The sequence below is a fragment of the Somniosus microcephalus genome, chromosome 6 (assembly GCF_052327205.1).
Source record: "Somniosus microcephalus isolate GS21.2 chromosome 6, FLI_Smic_1.0, whole genome shotgun sequence".
Classification (NCBI taxonomy): domain Eukaryota; kingdom Metazoa; phylum Chordata; class Chondrichthyes; order Squaliformes; family Somniosidae; genus Somniosus; species Somniosus microcephalus.
The window spans coordinates 115,095,949-115,109,340 of record NC_140992.1 but is presented as its reverse complement, the minus strand read 5'-3'; the positions used below and the strand labels follow the sequence as shown (position 1 = coordinate 115,109,340).

At 46.2% G+C, this 13,392-nt stretch overlaps 1 protein-coding gene across 1 annotated transcript in view; it reads left to right on the top strand.

Annotated features, from left to right (window-relative positions):
* Nucleotides 1-11,589, top strand: part of LOC147116018 (serotransferrin-2-like) — a 129,453-nt gene extending 117,864 nt beyond the window's left edge. Inside the window, exons 15-17 of the mRNA XM_085990728.1 lie at nt 3,169-3,353; nt 4,399-4,591; nt 11,327-11,589. Coding sequence (XP_085846854.1) covers nt 3,169-3,353; nt 4,399-4,591; nt 11,327-11,361 — 413 coding nt within the window. The 3' untranslated portion in view covers nt 11,362-11,589. The remainder of the gene's footprint in view (nt 1-3,168; nt 3,354-4,398; nt 4,592-11,326) is intronic.
* Nucleotides 11,590-13,392: the final 1,803 nt, after the last annotated feature.

Genomic DNA, 13,392 nt, shown 5'->3' with positions numbered 1-13,392 from the left:
GGCCACTTCCTTAAGTACCCTGGGATGTAGATTATCAGGCCCTGGGGATTTATCGGCCTTCAGTCCCATCAATTTTCCTAACACCATTTCCATACAAATACTGATTTCTTTCAGTTCCACCCTTTCATCAGACCCTATGTTCCCCGGCATCTCTGAGAGGTTATTTGTGTCCTCCTTTGTGAAGACAGAACCAAAATATGTATTTAGTTGGTTTGCCATTTCTTTGTTCCCCATTATAAATTCCCCTGATTCTGACTGCAAGGGACCTACGCTTGACTTCACCAATCTTTTTCTCTTCACCTATCTATAAAAGCTTTTACAGTCAGTTTTTATGTTCCCTGGAAGCTTACTCTCATATTCTATTTTCCCTTTCTTAATTAATCCCTTTGTCCTCCTTTGTTGAATCCTAAACTGCTACCAATCCTCAGGATTATTACTTTTTCTGGCCAATTTATATGTCCTCTCCTTGGGTCTTATGCTATCCCTAATTTCCCTTGTTAGCCATGGTTGAGTCACCTATTTTGTTTTATTTTTATGCCAAACTGGGATGAACAAATTCTGTAGTTCATCCATTCGGTCTTTGAATGTTTGCCATTGCCTATCCACCATCAACCTTTTGAGTGACATTCCCCAATCAACCCTACCCAACTCGCTCCTCAGACCATCATAGTTTCCTTTATTTAAATTGAGGACCCTAGTCTCTGAGTCAACTACTTTATTCTCCATCTTAATGAAGAGTTCATTCATATTATGATCGCTCCGACCCAGGGGGCCTCGTACAACAAGATTGCTAATTAATCCTTTCTCGTTACATAATACCCAGTCTAAGATGGCCTGATCTCTGGTTGGTTCCTCGACATATTGGTCCAGGAAACCATCCCGTAAACACTCCAGGAATTCCTCCTCCACAGTATTGTTACTAATTTGGTTAGCCCAATCTATATGTAGATTAAAGTCACCCATGATGAATGCAGTGCCCTTATTGCACGCTTCTTTAATTTCCCTTTTAATGCCATCCCCAACCTCCACCTTACTGTTTGGAGGTCTATATACCACTCCCACTAACGTTTTCTTCCCCTTAGTATTTCTCAATTCTACCCATACAGATTCCACATCATCAGAGCTAATATCCTTCATTACAATTGTGTTAATCCCTTCTTTAACCAGTAATGCTACCCGACCTCCCTTTCCTTTTTGCCTATCTTTCCTGAATATCGAATACCCCTGGATATTGAGTTCCCAGTCTTGGCCATCCTTGAGCCACGTTTCCGTAATCCCAACCAAATCATATTCGTTTACCTCTATTTGCGCAGCCAATTCATCCGCCTTATTACGAATGCACCTCGCATTAAGACACAAAGCCTTCAGGCTTGTTTTTTTAACGCTCTTAGACCTATTAGAATTATTATTTACTGTGGCCACGTTTGATTTAAACCGTTGATTTCTCTGACTGCCACTTTTGCTATTCTCCTTCCTATCTTTTGCTTTTATCCTTGTTTCCCTTTCCTCTGTCTCCCTGCTCAGGTTCCCAACCCCCTGCCATTTTAGTTTGAACCCTCCCCCAGAGCACTAGCAAACACTCCCCCTAGGACATCGGTTCCAGCCCTGCCCAGGTGCAAACCGTCCAGTTTGAACTGGTCCCACCTCCCCCAGAACTGGTTCCAATATCTCAGGAACTTGAATCCCTCCCCCTGGCACCATTCCTCCAGCCACGTATTGATCTGAAATATCCTTCTATTTCTACTCTGACTAGCACATGGCACTGGTAGCAATCCTGAGATTACTACCTTTGATGTCCTATTTTTTAATTTACCTCCTAACTCCCTATATTCCGCTTTTAGGTCCTCATCCCGCTTTTACCTATATCGTTGGTGCTTATATGCACCACAACAACTGGCTGTTCACCCTCCCCTTCCAAGATGTTCTGCAGCCACTCGGAGACATTCTTGACCCTTGCACCAGGGAGGCATCACACCATCCTGGAGTCTCGTTTGCGGCCGCAGAAACGCCTATCTATTCCCCTTACAATAGAATCCCCTATTACTATAGCTCTACCCCTCTTTTCCTCCCGTTCTGTGCAACAGAGGCACCCCTGGTGCCAGGAAGTTGGCTGCTGCTGCCGTCCTCTGATAAGCCATTCCCCCCAACAGTACTCAAAGTGGTGTATCTGTTTGAGAGGGGGATGGCCACAGGGGACCCATGCACTACCTGCCTGCGCCTAGTACTCTGCCTGTTGGTCACCCATTCCCTTTCTTCCTGTCCAACCTGTCCCTGAGTTCCCACACATCGCAAGAGGAGCATACCACGTGGCCGGGCTGTCCTGCCATGACTTACCCTTTAGTTAATTGAATTTAAATTAAATCAATCAATCCCACTAATTACACTACAGTTAAATGGTTTACCAACAGTCCCCGCTACACCAGAGAGACCTTAGAAACTATAAACCAGAGTTAAAGTTTAAAAGAGAGAAATACTCACCAATCACTTACCTGATTCCTGGTGACGTCACACCTTGATTACTTTTTACCTCTCTCCCCCGCTGCTGAGTTGGTAAGCCTCACTAAATCCGCCGCTTTTAAACTGCCGCCGCTCCTCGCTCTGCACTCCTCACCCAGGTCCGTCGCTCTGGTCGGGCCTCGCTGAATCCGCCGCTTTTAAACTGCCGCCGCTCCTCGCTCTGCACTCCTCACCCAGGTTCGTTGCTCTGATAAGCCATCCCCCCCAACAGTACTCAAATTACAACGTTTGATGAGCTATCTCACTAAAGGCTTGATAGGAACATTTTCACCTTCACCGCCTGGCTGATTTGAATGGGATGAAAATCGGGTGCATTCTACAACGGCCAGGGATCCACTCCACCAGATCATCACCCAGACAGTGAAAATAATAATTACTCCCTATAATTTGAAATAATATTAGTGAGCATTTAGAACTGCATGGGCTAATTAAGGACAGCCAATATGGATTTGTTAAAGACAAGTCGTGTTTAACACATTCAATAGCATTTTCTGGAAGAAGTGACCAATTGGATAGATAAAGGGAATGTAGTAGATGTAGTATATATACATTTTCAGCGGGTGTTTGACGAGATATCTCACTAAAGGCTTAATAGGAAATTTCAGGCAGATGGTATAAGATGTTAATTATTGGAATCATTTTTACACTTAGGGAATGGAACGCTCCCTTGGAATCAGAATCTGGATTCTTCTAGTTATCACCTCTTGTGCAAAGATGGCAGCACAGCCCCAATCGATCAGTTCCTGAACTGCCACTTGGCTGATGTCCCATCGCATGCTGTTATGACACGACCAGATAAGAGAGATAAAGTTCTCGAACTGCTGAAAAGTGAACAGGTGAGTGTGTGAACATATTTTATTGTTCAGCAATAAAAAATGTAGACTTCATTGGTGGATTGTAGCAAGTTAGAAACCACCAGAGGTTAATTCCTGCAAATGAGGATTTACAGCTCATCCTGGCCCCACAAAAAAGAGGAATTTAGCTTCAGGCTCCTCTTCGACTGGCCTGCTGGCTGATACTTGTCAGAGTGTCCAAGGTGCACACTCCGCCCTGTTCGGGCCAAAAAGGCAATCGGGGCCCTATTGACGTCAAAGAGCCCCAATTTCTAATTGAAATGGACCTACTGCCTGACTCCAGGGGCCACTCCAGCTGTCCAGTGGTCGGACCCGGTGAGCATTTCCATGGCAACAGGGTGGTAGGATATTGGCCACCATTTTCAGGGCTCTACCCGAATTTGGGAATTAAAAGATGATGTCACCACTTGAATTCCATGTGTCCCTACAACAGCGGAAGTGAGCATTGAAATGTATTAGATTTCCTTCTGTTACAAATTGAGTCAGTTAAAGGCTCAGCCCAGCTCAGTGACATTCCCAGCCTTGTTAGATCTCTAGTCTCATGAAGGAGACATCTTTGAAGACCGAGAGATGCTGCAGAAAGGTCAATTCACAAACAACGTGGGTGTACAGTGAGGGATTCTCCAGGTAATTCGATATGTGTTAGACATCAATGAATATCAGCTGTCCTATGCATCCTTGTGGTAGAATAGGCCACTCAGGAGTGAAATCAAGAAGCACTTTTCCACATAAACCGTAGTGGAAATTTGGAACTCTCTCCTCCAAAAGGCTATAGGTTGATGGAACAATTGAAGCTTTCAAGACGGCAATCGTTAGATTTTTGTTAGGTAAGGCTGTCAAGGGAAACGGAGCAAAGGCAGGTAAATGGAGTTGAGGTACAGATCTGCTATAATCCAGATGAATGGTGGAGCAGGCTCGAGGGGCTGAATGGCCATCTCCTGTTCCAATGTTCCTAATATAATTCACATACAAACCATTGGAGTGTGTCTGCTGTCAGCACCGGTAACAGATTTGCTTCTTATTCCAGCTGAAACATGGTCGTGGTGGATCCGAGGAAAGCAGTTTCGCGATGTTCAACTCAGCTTTGTTTTCAGGGAAGGACCTTCTTTTTAAGGACTCCACCCAGTGCCTCATTGAAGTCCCCTTCACTGATTACAAAAGTTTCCTGGGTGATAAATACATCGGTGTACTGAAAGGACTCCAGTCCTGTGAACCTCCTGGTAAATATTAGTGAATTGTGAACTTAAATCAACATGTTTTTTGTCTTTAGATTGTTGGATTTTTATTGTGTGTTCAAACCAGGGAATGCCTGCGTTCCGATCAAGTTCTCCCAGGTCACGCGACACTCTGGGAGAAGCAGTAATGGTGCTTGGCTGGGCTGTTAGATGCAGGTATCTTTTCGCCATTCTTCGAGCCCAATTAGAACAGAGAGGATGGTGGGGCCAGTAATGGCCCTTGTGAATGCCAGGCCCACTATCCAAAGAAGAATTGCCAGAGCGATGGAGTTTGTGTGGGATGCGGTTCATTCAATGTATGATTCTCAATAGCTCATTATATTCTGGTGGGTGTTATTAAATCCGTGAATCTTAAGGTAGGGTGTTCTTCAATAAATAGACGGAGACTGCAGATCAACAATCAACAGGTGTTTACTGGATGAGGGTAGTCTAAAAACTAACAGTACAGATGCCTGCTCAGGGCTGATATACAGGTGTGGTCACTGCCGGTACTACTGTATACAGGAGCTGTAAAAGTAGTTCTCTCTTAAAGGTACATACACTACAATTCCTCCCCTTTTAGATTAACAGTACCATAACATTCAAATAACAGTTAACATTTTAACATGCACATTAACTGAAATAGTCCATTTATAGATTCAGTCTTTGGGGCGGCTTCCTGATCCTTTCTGGATAGCGCCTTTCCTGAGTGTCTTGTTCTTGGTGCGGAGGCGATTCTGGCCCCCTGTCGTCGGTTAGTTCATCAGTTTCCGATGCTACTGTTTCTGGGGTAGATGCTACCGGTATGTCGGGTTCATCACCAGGTATGCTGGACATGGGGTTGACTCGTTCCTGTGACGCTAGGATCCGGTCGACATGGTGTCTCACAATGTTCTCCCCGACATCCACTGTGTACATTAGTGGCCCCTGCCGTGTGCATATCGTTCTGGGTTGCCATTTCACTGTTCGGTAGTCGCGGGCCAAGACTGGTTGTCCTACATTGAAGCTTCTTGTCGGCTTCTCATTGATGTGCTGGAATTGCTTATTCTCAACATGTCTTCGCACATTTGGGCTGAGCAAATCCAGACGAGATCTCAACCTTCGGTTAAAGAACATCATGGCCGGGGTCTGGTTGGTAACTGCATGTGTCGCATTTCTGTAGGCTAACAGGAAATTGTCCATCTTATGCTGCAGTGGAATGTCGTCATCGCACATGGCCCTTACTGCCTTTTTAAAGGTTTGTACGAACCTCTCAGCTAATCCATTTGTGGCTGGATGATACGGGGTGGATGTGTAATGCCTTACCCCATTCCTGCTCATAAATTTCCGAAACTCTTCCGACACAAACTGTGGTCCATTATCAGAGCAAATCTGCTCTGGCAAGCCGTTCCTGGCAAATATGGTCCGTAGGACTGCAATCGTTTTCTCCATAGTGGTGGAGGACATTTTGATCACCTCAGCCATTTTGAGTGCGCATCCACTGCTATTAAGAACATTGAGTCCATGAATGGACCAGCAAAATCAATATGCACCCGTTGCCATGGAGAGGAGGGCCACTCCCATGGGTGTAGAGAGGCATGTGGTGGTGCATTTTGGACCTTCTGGCATCCTGAGCAGCTCTTTGTTAGGTCCTCAATTTGTTGATCGATTCCCGGCCACCACACATAAGCCCTAGCAAGGCTTTTCATTTTCACCCCTCCCAGATGGCCTTCGTGAAGCTCATTGAGCAGTCTCTCCCTTAACTTGGGTGGAATTACCACTCGGGATCCACACATCACTGTCCCCTGGCATACTGACAGCTGTTCTCTTCTGGATGAGAATGCTGGCAACAGTGAGTCGCCATGTGTTGGCCATCCCTTCACCGTCAAATCATATACCCGAGACAGTGTCGGATCATTTCGGGTCTCCTTCTCTATATCCGCGTTAGTTACTGGCAAGCGTTCAATTATCGACGAATAAAATATTTTGACAGGGTCCACTGCTAGTGCTTCCTCCGCAGTAGGAAGTGGCAGGCGTGATAGCCCATCAGCGTTTCCATGCTGTTTCGTGCCCTTATACTCTATTTCATATTGGTTTGTCCCTAGAAAAAGGGACCTTCTTTGTAGCCGTTGCGCAGTCATCACCGGAACGCCCTTCTTTGGATTAAAGATAGAGACAAGTGGTTGGTGGTCAGTCAGCAAGGTGAACTTTTGCCCGTGCAGATAGTGGTTGAACTTTTTCATTCCCCATACTAGGCTGAGGGCCTCTTTGTCAATCTGGGCGTAGTTGCGCTCGGCTGAGGTTAGTGACCGAGACGCGAAGGCTACTGGCCTCTTCAACCCGTCTGGGAATTTGTGCGACAGCACCGCTCCAATACCATAGGGTGAAGCATCACACGCCAACCGAATTGGTAGTGCTGGGTTGAAATGGGCCAACACCTCTTTTGATGTGGTCAATTCTTTGCACTTCTGGAAAGCTCGTTTACATTTGTCATTCCACTTCCATGGTACCCCCGTCTGCAGTAGGGTGTTCAGTGGGTGTAATACTGTAGACAAATTTGGTAAGAACTTATGGTAGTAGTTCACCAGCCCGAGAAACAACCTCAGTTGTGACACATTTTCCGGTGCTGGAGCCTTGACTACTGCCTCAATCTTCTCAGGGGACTTATGTAACCCCTCTTCATCAATAACGTGGCCACAATACGAGATCTGCTTCTGGAAAAACTCGCATTTGTGGCGATTAGCTCGTAGCCCATATTCCTTCAATCTAGTGAGCACCTGCTCCAGGTTGGCGAGGTGATCACTGTCATTTTTGCCCGTGACCAGGATGTCGTCCAAATAACACTGGGTCCCTGGAATCCCTTGCAGGACTTGATCCATTGCCCTTTGCCAAATAGCCGGAACCGATGCTACCCCGAACACCAGCCGGTTGTACTGGTAGAGACCTTTGTGAGTGTTGATTGTGAGGTATTGTTTCGAGGCTTCTTCTACCTCCATTTGCAGGTACGCCTGGGCCAGATCAATCTTAGTGAAGCGTTTTCCTCCAGATAGCGAGGCGAAAATATCTTCAATCCGCAGAAGCGGATATTGTACCGTGTGAAGGATTAGGTTCACTGTCACCTTAAAGTCCCCACAGATGTGAACCTTCTTTGGTTCCCCAGGCGTATTACTCAACGACCTCTTCATTACAGGAACGATGGGTGTAGCCCACTCGCTCCAGTCCACTTTGGACAGTACTCCTGAACGTTCCAAACCTTCCAGCTCTGCTTCGACGGCTGGGCGGATCGCATAAGGCACCGGTCTGGCCTTAAAAATCTTTGGGCTTGCATTTTCCTCTAATTTAATCGTCACTGTTATGCCTTTTAGTGTTCCGAGTCCCTCCTGGAACACTTCTTGTGCGTCAGTTAGCATTTTTGACAGTCGTCCAGGTGTGACGTCGTCATCCTTTTTGGCCTCTACCGTCAGTGCCTGTATGGAATGCCAATCTAATTGTATCTTCCGGATCCATTCACGTCCTAGTAGTGGTGGTCCTCCATCTGGCAATACATATAGGTCCATTTTTGGTATTTCCTGGCCGTTGTATATCACGTTCACCCTTATTTTTCCTTTGGGGTAGACTTTTTGCCCCGTGTACATCTTCAAGACAATCTCTGTAGCTCTCCAGGGTATATGTGAGAATAGCCGCTTGTAGTCCCTTCGGTTTATGACTGTTAGGGCTGATCCTGTGTCCAATTCCATTTTCACTTGGACTCCGTCTATCTTGAGCGTGAGCCAGATAGTCTGGTGATCCTCCATTTTGATTACATTATGTAGTTTCAGACAACCCAGCTTCTTGCTTCCGGAGTCTGTATCACTTTTCTGTTCGTCTGAACTGCTCTCCGTCACCTTAGGTACCTTTTTGTACTTCTCTTGTGGAGATTTCTTGCTGCTGGTTTTCTTCCCCGACCTGCAGACTGTTGCTATGTGTCCTGCTTTTCCACACTGTCTGCACACTTGGTCCTTGAACCAACAATCCTTCTGGTCGTGTGTTGTTCTGCCGCAGCGATAACACTTCCCTGCTCCATATGACATTTCATTGGTGCCACATTCTTGCAGTCTCCGTTGTATCTCTGCAGCGCCCCGTGCGGCTGCTTCGTGTGATACTGCCATGCTGAAAGCCTTGTCCAGTGTAAGATCCTTTTCTGATAGAAGCCGTTTCTGGGTTCCTTCACTTTGAAGCCCACACACAAACTTGTCCCTTAACGTGTCTGCTAGTCCCATTCCAAACTGGCAGTGTTTTGATAGCTTGCGCAGTTCCGTTATATACTCAGCATTACTTTCGTCTTTATGCTGGTTCCTTTTGTGAAACTTAAATCTTTCTGCTATCAGCAGCGGTGTGGGGTTTAAGTGGTCCTGTAGGATTTCCACTATGTTTTCGAAATCCTTATCCACTGGCTTCTCTGGGGTTATTAGGTTTCGCAGTAATCCATGCATTTTTGCACCCATGGAATTCAACAAAACCAGTGCTTTCCTGGCATCTGGCACTTCATTCGCCTTGCAGTACACCTGAATGCATTCCACATATGTCGCCCAATCTTCGACTTCATTGTCGAACGCTGTGTCACTGCCACTCTTTGGCATCCCTGGGTGTGGTTAGACTGGCTAAAATGGCGTCTCCCGCGCTCTCCCTTCTTCTCCGTGGCTCAAATGGCGTCTCCCGCACTTCCTTTCTTCCCCCGCGGACGCTGCTCAGCCCTGGCTGCGCTCTGCGCGTTTTCCTGTGCGCCTCTCTCGTTGCCACCGCTCGGTCCTGAACCCCGGCTGTGCTTTACCCTCTCTCTCTTTTTGTTTTCCGTCGACGCCGCTCGATCTTCCACCCCCGGCTGCGCCCTGTGCGCTTTACCCTCTCTCTTACCCCGTCGACGCTGCTCGGCCTTTTCTGTGCCATCGGTCGGCTCCAGCCGCCGCTGTCCAGGAAGGGTCTGCACTGTACCTGTTGCCAGCCTGTTGCTGGATCGTCGTGGCTGGAGAACCAAGCCCAGCTCTCAACAGCCTCCCCTGCAATGCTCACTCTCTGCCGGATGACTGGGCGGTTGCTCGTGGTCGACGCCCGTGCTTCTGGCCTCGACTTTCTTCCACTGTCCTCCAGGAGCGAATCCTTGGGAGGAAATGCAGAGTTGCAGGTAGGTTCAAATCGACCTTGTCGCCACTATTAAATCGGTGAATCTTAAGGTATGGTGTTCTTCAATAAATAGACGGAGACTGCAGATCAACAATCAACAGGTGTTTACTGGATGAGGGTAGTCTAAAAACTAACAGTACAGATGCCTGCTCAGGGCTTATATACAGGTGTGGTCACTGCCGGTACTACAGTATACAGGAACTGTCAAAGTAGTTCTCTCTTAAAGGTACATACACTACAGGTGTTGAGGTCATGAAGTCCACATTCTGAGATCCAAGTCTCATTGCCAAGGTCTTTATAGCTTCACTGACTGCAGCCTTTTATATCTCTGTGGATCTTAGTAGCTGAGATCTGGGAGTGTGGGGCCTGCCAGTTACCCAATGGCCATGGGAGTGAGAATTCAGCCAAGCATCTCTGTCTCCTGCTGGGACACCATGTGCTGTAAAAGTGTACAAATTCCTTGTTGATCTTGGTGAGGTTACTAGAGAGTTTGCTGTCTGTTTTTGGATTACTGTCATGGCCCAGTTCCGCATTTAAGGGGAGGCTAGACAAGCATTTGAGGGAGAAGGGAAATAGAGGGTTCTGCTGATAGATTTAGATGAGGAAAGACGGGAGGAGGCTCGAATGGACTGGTTGGGCCGAATGGCCTGTTTCTGTGCTGTATATCCTATGTAATCCTATGTATCTAATTGTAATATTTTTCTCCAGTGTCCTGAAACAGGATCTGGCTTTTGTCTCGTTTAGATCAGGCTGTGCTACAGCTCTAGTGTCAGAAATCCATCCCTAACTGCAATCTCGGCTTTTCCAGGCTTTCAGCACCATGAAGGTTTGGCCCAAGATGTTGGCTATAGTGACATTCAGCGTATTCCCAAAGTATTAGTTGGGAACAGCTACTGACTCATCACAGCTTGAGAATAATTGAAAACAATTCATTTTAAAATATCTGTAATAAGCGTCACCAGTTCATACGGCATGCATGAAGGGGATAGGCGAAGAAAGAGGAGGAAACCAGATCTTGCAGTGTAATATACACTGGCCTTTCACTGCTTGGATCTTTCAAATCCAGCCCAGATTGATGGGATGAATACCTGGCTGTAAGGAATCTGTGCAAGATAGTAGACTCAACCTAATTCCTATATGCTTGGATCCCTAGTATAAAGCTGTCCTAACTTGGCATTGAAGGACAATCTCACTCAAAGAGGGCATAGGTAGGCTGGTGTGGGAAATGTTAAAATGTCACGCTGCTGTAGTAGGAAGTGTACCTCTAAGTTTGGGGCTATGTTCTGTTGAAACAGTGTAGAAGGAGCATTATTGTGCTTTTAAACTAGGCAATACCTAACCTGGCATTGTTTGATGGGGCAGTGTACAGGGGGTTTACTCAGTACCTAAGTTAAGGTATTCTTGACCTGGGAGTGTTTGATATTAACACTGGGTGCTTGAAATGCAAGTGCTCCATTCCTCACCACTAATGTTCCTCACCTGGATCAGCACAAAAATTCACAAAAGAAACGATATCAATTTAAAAACTCCATTGCTACAGGGGACATTTATAGTGAGAGCCAGTGCAGCCATATTCTAAGCATCTGTTCCTTTCTATTCCAGAGCTCCTGGAAGCTTGTTCCTTTGAAAACTGCTGAACCCCATGATGGTGACCTGACCAGGATTTCCACACTGTGGCCTGGAACTCTTCCATTCCCTCCACCGGATGCCTGTCCGAATACAATGATAGCCACGTTACATCTGCCTAAATCGTTTTCTGCATTTAATGGGTTATCTACCGATATGATTAGCTGCCTATTTCACTACTATAGAGTAGAAAGAGTTGATTCTGTTTCTGTAACACAAAATAAAATATACATCAGTAATTTCAGGCTTTCTGGGCTATTTTTATAACAGCAACAGTATCTCGACTTGACCAATAACTTAGCAATGATACAATTTATTTCACTCTTTGAAAACAATTCTTCCCAACTAGGTTTCTTACTCCTGCTGGGGCACAGCTCCGTGGGCAAAGATGTCCTGTGCTATCTCACCCAAGTGACCTCACAGGTGATCCCAGTCAGTGAAAGTGGATATTTTAGCGCAGGGAGGTAACACAGGCGAGCAATATTCCCACTTGCACACTTTCCAGGGGGAGATATCAGAGCTGAGCTGGATCCTGGCTATTCCCAATGTTTCCATTTGCACTCTTTCCAGCACAAGTCATAGATGTGAAATTATTGAACTTCTGAGATGATGTAAAGCACAAGAAAGCGTTTTTACCGTTGCGAATGTCTAAACAGAGACAATAGTGCGCCGTTAACCGCTTAACTGTCAGGGCAAGTGTTTTTTTATAAAGGTGTTCCACCTATCTCCCCTTTCTACATGCTTGCTTATTTCTCACACCTGTTTATCGGCGGCTATCAAAGATTCAACATTAGAAGATTGGTTGTTTCGGCATTTCCTTACTGTTTGTACGCAGTTGTGACAAAACGTATGTATCTTATCTAGGTTTGAGTTTGTTGACTGCCATTTTAAAACTAGGCCATTGTGCAGAAGCAGTTTAACAGCTAGCTCAAGCCAAGGTCTTGCATCAAGCCTGTAGCAATAACTGTGTTATTGCAGTCTCCATGGTGACAGGGTAACGGGCTTTAGAGGGAGTCTAACACACAGTTTTCAAATATATACAAAGATTATGATCAGTCCAGCTTCTACTTGACTGACAGCTTGTTTCTGATTTTGAATAACTCGTTATCCAAAACTATGAAGTCCCGATTACTCTCTTCCAAGTTATGTATAGAAAGAGAGAAGTTGGCAACAGCAGTTTGAAAATTTCTGTAAAGCAACTGAGAGACAGTTTGAACAGAAGCAATAGTTTTACAACCCTGAAGGGAAACACCCTTTTAAAAAAGTAATTAATAAAAGGATCAGCTTATTTCTTAGGAGTCAATGGAAGTGAAAGACAGGTGAGATGTTAAACTGAGGCCGCGTCTGGCGTCTCAAGTGACCATAAACGGTCCCATGGCACTATTCGAAGTGCCGGTCAAATCCGTCCGTCCGCCCTCCCCCCCTCCCTTCCTTCCTTCCTTCCATCCACCCATCCATCTGGGTGAACAGAACAAGCAACCGGGTGTCTCCTTAATCAATCAGATTGAATAATCCTCGCTGAGGCACGCAGGGGGAAAAATTTGTGTTCGCCAGCAATGTTGCTGGTGTCACCGGCAACTGCAGTTAACGACCGCTGGAAATGGTCGCAACGCTAAGCGAGTGAAATTGCTCTGGGGGGGGGGCGGGGTGGCATGGAGATAGGTGGCACAGCGCTCACCTTCAGTGCAACACCATCTTGGTGGCATTGCTGGAGGGATCCGGGACGAAGTTCCTGTCCAGGTCCGGAGTTGCAGCTTCCCACAGCCTCTGAGCTGTAGGGCTCGCAAGAAATTGTGGGCAATGAAGAGGCCTGAGATTTAAAGGGGCCATGCACACTGAAGCAATACAAAATAAAATGCAATGAATCAATACATTTTTCAACCCTTTCTGCCTTTTAAAAAATATTCAACATTTAAAAGAAGTTCCAAATGTGAATAGGCTGAATTACCACTGCCTCAGCACTAACACAAATGGCTCAGCAAGCCAGGGAAGGGTCACCGAGGGTCTTGCACACAGCACTCCAGCAATATCTTGGGGGTCAC